The 3,796-nt window shown below is 49.3% G+C and overlaps 1 protein-coding gene across 1 annotated transcript; it reads left to right on the top strand.

Moving 5' to 3' along the window:
- The first annotated feature begins 653 nt into the window (after positions 1-653).
- Positions 654-2,153, top strand: LOC141818510 (uncharacterized). Its single transcript, XM_074705998.1, has 4 exons — positions 654-1,106; positions 1,176-1,351; positions 1,436-1,496; positions 1,571-2,153. The coding sequence occupies exons 1-4, from the start codon at positions 654-656 to the stop codon at positions 2,012-2,014; spliced, it is 1,134 nt and encodes a 377-aa protein (XP_074562099.1). The 3' UTR covers positions 2,015-2,153.
- The last annotated feature ends 1,643 nt before the right edge of the window (positions 2,154-3,796 follow it).

Here is a 3,796-nt window from a genome sequence, read left to right as displayed (position 1 = left end):
AGAGAAATGATATTCTGCGCTATCCATGTTGCGAGACTTCATGCGCGACACAGCCGACCCCTACCGCTATATATATATATATATATATATATATATGAGATTGATCTCCCGCGCGACGCTTCTGCGCGACTCATCCGCGATTCCGAGCTGGCATCGCGCGGTTCCTGCCGACGTGGCTGGCAGCGTGGCGAAGCGAAAATCGGAATCGATTTTTATTCGCGCCTAATGAGCGTGGCGGAAAAGCGTGGCGGCAAACCCTAAAAGAAAACACTAAAATTGACCGCCTTCGCGTCGCTGCTCTCGGCCCGTCTCCCTCTCGCCCGTCGCTCCTCTCGCTGTGTCCGTCGCTCCTCTCGTCGATCCTAACCCTAAATCTCCCATTCCGATCTCTCTGCTGTCGCCTCTCCCTCTCATCGCTTCCCGTCAAGCGCTGACAGCGTCCCCCGAGATATCTCGTAGCCGCCGACAGCGTCCCCGTTGTCAAGCGCTGCCACAAGCCTGACCGTAAGGGTGAGTTCGCCGTCCATTTTTTCCCCTTTCGGTTCTGTTAATCTATGCTTCTTTCTCTCGGATCCTCTCGGCGGTGAGGCTCGCCGGCCACCGCGGTTCGGCCTTGCGTGGTCTTTTCCATGATCGCCTTCCAAGTTGCCTCCATGGAATCGTTCCCGTCGGAACTCTCCGCTGCCTTGTCTAGCGGATCGCCGTCGTCCGTCGTGTGGGCGTCGGTGAGCTGGGAGACACCGGAGTCTGGATCTGGCGTTTCATTGGGCTCTGGCAGCAAGGGCGTCGGGTCGGGCGAGAGAGAGACAGCGGGAGGAGGAGGAGGAGGAGGAGGCTCGGAAGGTTTGATCTTTACAACATCCGCCACCTCCAGCGGCTTCTCCTCGACGTGCCAGGGCTCGCCGTGGTGGTGCCTCTGGTCAGAGAGCTTCCATATCAGGAGGATGATGAGATTGATGACGACGAGCAGGTACGGCGGCGCGAGGCAGGAGCAGAGCGAGGCCGAGAGGCGCGGGAGGGCGGAGGACAGGGCGGCGGCGGCGGGAGGGACGGCGAGCCTCACCGCCGAGAGGATCCCAAGAAGGAAAAAAACGATCTTGGATGAGGCTTTTCCCAACAAAAATCTGATTTTCATCTGTTGAACAGCAAAAATCTGATTTTCATCTGTTGAACAGCAAAACGAACTTAAACTGATTAATGAGGATCTTGGGACACAGCTTTCAATTGCAAAGATTGAATTGAAAGAAGCATATCAAAAATTCTCATCCCTTGAAGTTGAACTTGAAGAGAAAAGCAATTGCTATGAGGAATTGGAGGCAGCATGTCTCGAATTGCAGCTTCAAATTGAAAGGTGTGAATAATTTTCCAGTTTTGAGTTTTGTTCTAGAGAGTCTTGTGACTAATTAACCTCCTAAAATTTTTGATAATGTGGCAGTGTTGCATCCAAGGAAGCTCCAAAGTATGTTCTGCAACAAGAAGAAAAGCAAATCCAGGCGGTAAGGTTAATGGATCAAGGTTTGATAATCACTCGAATTGTTTTTCAGCTACTTATTACACTATGATCATGCAGGACTGTGATATTGCTGCTGCTTCCGAAAAGCTTGCGGTTTGCCAGGAAACTATTGTAAACCTGGGGAAACAGTTGAAAGCATTGGCATCACCACAAGATGTACCTTTATTCGACAAGGTCATATCCACTCCTGCCACTGCAAAATCCAAACACCGACTTCAGTTAGTTGATCATATGAGAGAAGAGGATCAGGTAACACTGCAATCTCCAAACACAAAGGAAATCATACGCACTGAACCGCCGAAACAACCAACAGCTGCAGCTTCTAAGAACCAACACTCGCATGAAGGTTCAGCAAAAAGTATCATGAATATGTCACCAGTGAAGTCACCAAGTAGCAATAATGCTGAAAGGCTTATGATTGTACCAAATAAACAAAAAGGAGGGGGTATGTTCCTGAGGAAGCTTCTGTTGCAACGAAAGAGAGAACGGCAAGAACCTTAATGCTATGATTTAGCTCACAAATAACAGAAAGTAGTTTTGGCTGCAAGTGCTGCTTTTGAAGATGGTAATAAATGAGAAGGAACTAGGTGAGGTGTTTATAGGTCGAATTGGTGGCTCCTTTCTTTCTAGTTTGGTCAGTGTCGTGTAATGCTCTATGTAATTTCGATTTTGGTGCAACTCTAATAATATTATGTTGAATAAGAGTGAAATCTTAGATGCTTGATGATGATAGTGTAGCTTATCAGCTGTTGAACTTAAAAACCATGCTCAGGCTCATTTTCCCATTAATTGTGTTGAATCTGATTGCTAAAGAAAAGGACCTCTAAATATCTGAAGAATTTCAGTTGAAGCAATGGTCCCTGATTTTCATCATAAAGTTGAGATTTTGTTTTTTTTTATAGAAGAATGTTGTTCGTATGTGTTGATCTGCTAGTTTCCTCTCAAAATCTTATCTCTTTATACAACAAGTACGACACACAAATTAGGGGATTCGATATCTTTTTGTTTACTGGTTCTCCAATGGCACAATAGCAATAGTGGTTTTACTCTTCAAGAATTGCTTGAATCCTTCTATGAGCTCAGCTCATAGGCTCGGATGTTGCACTCAGAAGTGCAAAGATGTCACAGTAAATCTTTTGCGACTCTGCTTTGATCTCCATTTCAGCCTCGAAATGCTTCTTCAACTTCGCCTCTAGAGTTTTGGCCTTCAAGGGATCCAACCGCTTCAAACTTGTCTCCAACTGTACATTCGACAAGCCATTTGCTTTCCAATAATCAATTGCAGAAGTGACCAAATAAGGGTAGGATTGCTCTTCTTCTCCCATCTCCTCAAGATCAATTTTCTCTCCCATCTCCACATCTTCAATCTTCTTTTGTGTCTTCTCTTTCTTTCTAACATTCTTCACGTCTATCGTGTTCTCATCCTTGCGCCAGAGCTTGGCGGCGAGCTCATAGAGGTCACTGTATGGTTGTCCATTGGAGGGAGGCTTGCTGAGCTTGTGGCGCAGGAAGAGGTACTTGTTAAATACCTGTTCCTGGGACAGGGACTCGTGAAGCTTGCCCTTATAGTCGTAAAGGGCGGAAAAGATGGACTTGGTAGGCAGCAAGTCCGTCATGCGGCGGAAATCCAGAGCGCCACGCAGGATCACGTTGTAGTCGTGGACCAGCGTCGAGAAGTCGCCGGCGTCCTTGCCTTTGCCGAGTCTCTTCCGCTCATCGGGAGAGGGATCCCGCGACGTTGAGTCCGGAGTTAGGGTTTGGTTGTCGCCCTTGGGATCAGAGGAGTCGCCGGCGTACTTCGTTTTCTTGCTTTTGCGGCGGCCCTTCTTCTCGCGGGGAGAGGGAGAGCGATCGCGTGCCATGTGGGGATTTAGGGTTTAAAGATGCAGTTCGGATCCTCTGGGACTCAGAGAAGGAGGGGGCCGACGAGGAGGAGGAGGGAGCGGGCGCCGGTCGGAGGAGGAAGAAGAGGCGGGGCTTCAAGCAGCGCGGGTTTTTGGCGAGGAGGAGGAGGGGGCCGAGGAGGAGGAGGAGGAGGAGGTGAGCGGGGTTTTTGGCGAGGAGGAGTAGGGGAGCGGGAGCGGGGTTTTTGGCGAGGAGGAGGAGGGGAGCGGGAGCGGGGTTTTTTTTGGCGAAATTTTTCACGTACGATCCTTGCCGCGCTCCCAGCCACGTCGGCAAGCTGCGCGCGGTGCCAACTCAGCGTCGCGGATGCGTCGCGCAGAGGGAGGAGCGCAGCAGATCAGCCCTCTATATATATATATATATATATATATATATATA

This window comes from Curcuma longa, unplaced genomic scaffold, assembly GCF_044706935.1.
Source record: "Curcuma longa cultivar G26 ecotype Majalengka, Jawa Barat unplaced genomic scaffold, ITB_CL_G26_1.1 contig_25132, whole genome shotgun sequence".
In the NCBI taxonomy this organism is placed as follows: Eukaryota; Viridiplantae; Streptophyta; class Magnoliopsida; order Zingiberales; family Zingiberaceae; genus Curcuma; species Curcuma longa.
The sequence above is the reverse complement of the archived record's forward strand: the minus strand, read 5'-3'. Positions and strand labels throughout refer to the sequence as shown.

Bases quoted from the DNA above. Each gene is read 5' to 3' on its own strand.
- LOC141818510 (XM_074705998.1), top strand. From the start codon at position 654: ATGGAATCGTTCCCGTCGGAACTCTCCGCTGCCTTGTCTAGCGGATCG. The intron at 1,107-1,175 runs GCTTTTCCCAAC...TCTGTTGAACAG, and splicing joins AAAAAACGATCTTGGATGAG to CAAAACGAACTTAAACTGAT. The intron at 1,352-1,435 runs GTGTGAATAATT...ATAATGTGGCAG, and splicing joins TTGCAGCTTCAAATTGAAAG to TGTTGCATCCAAGGAAGCTC.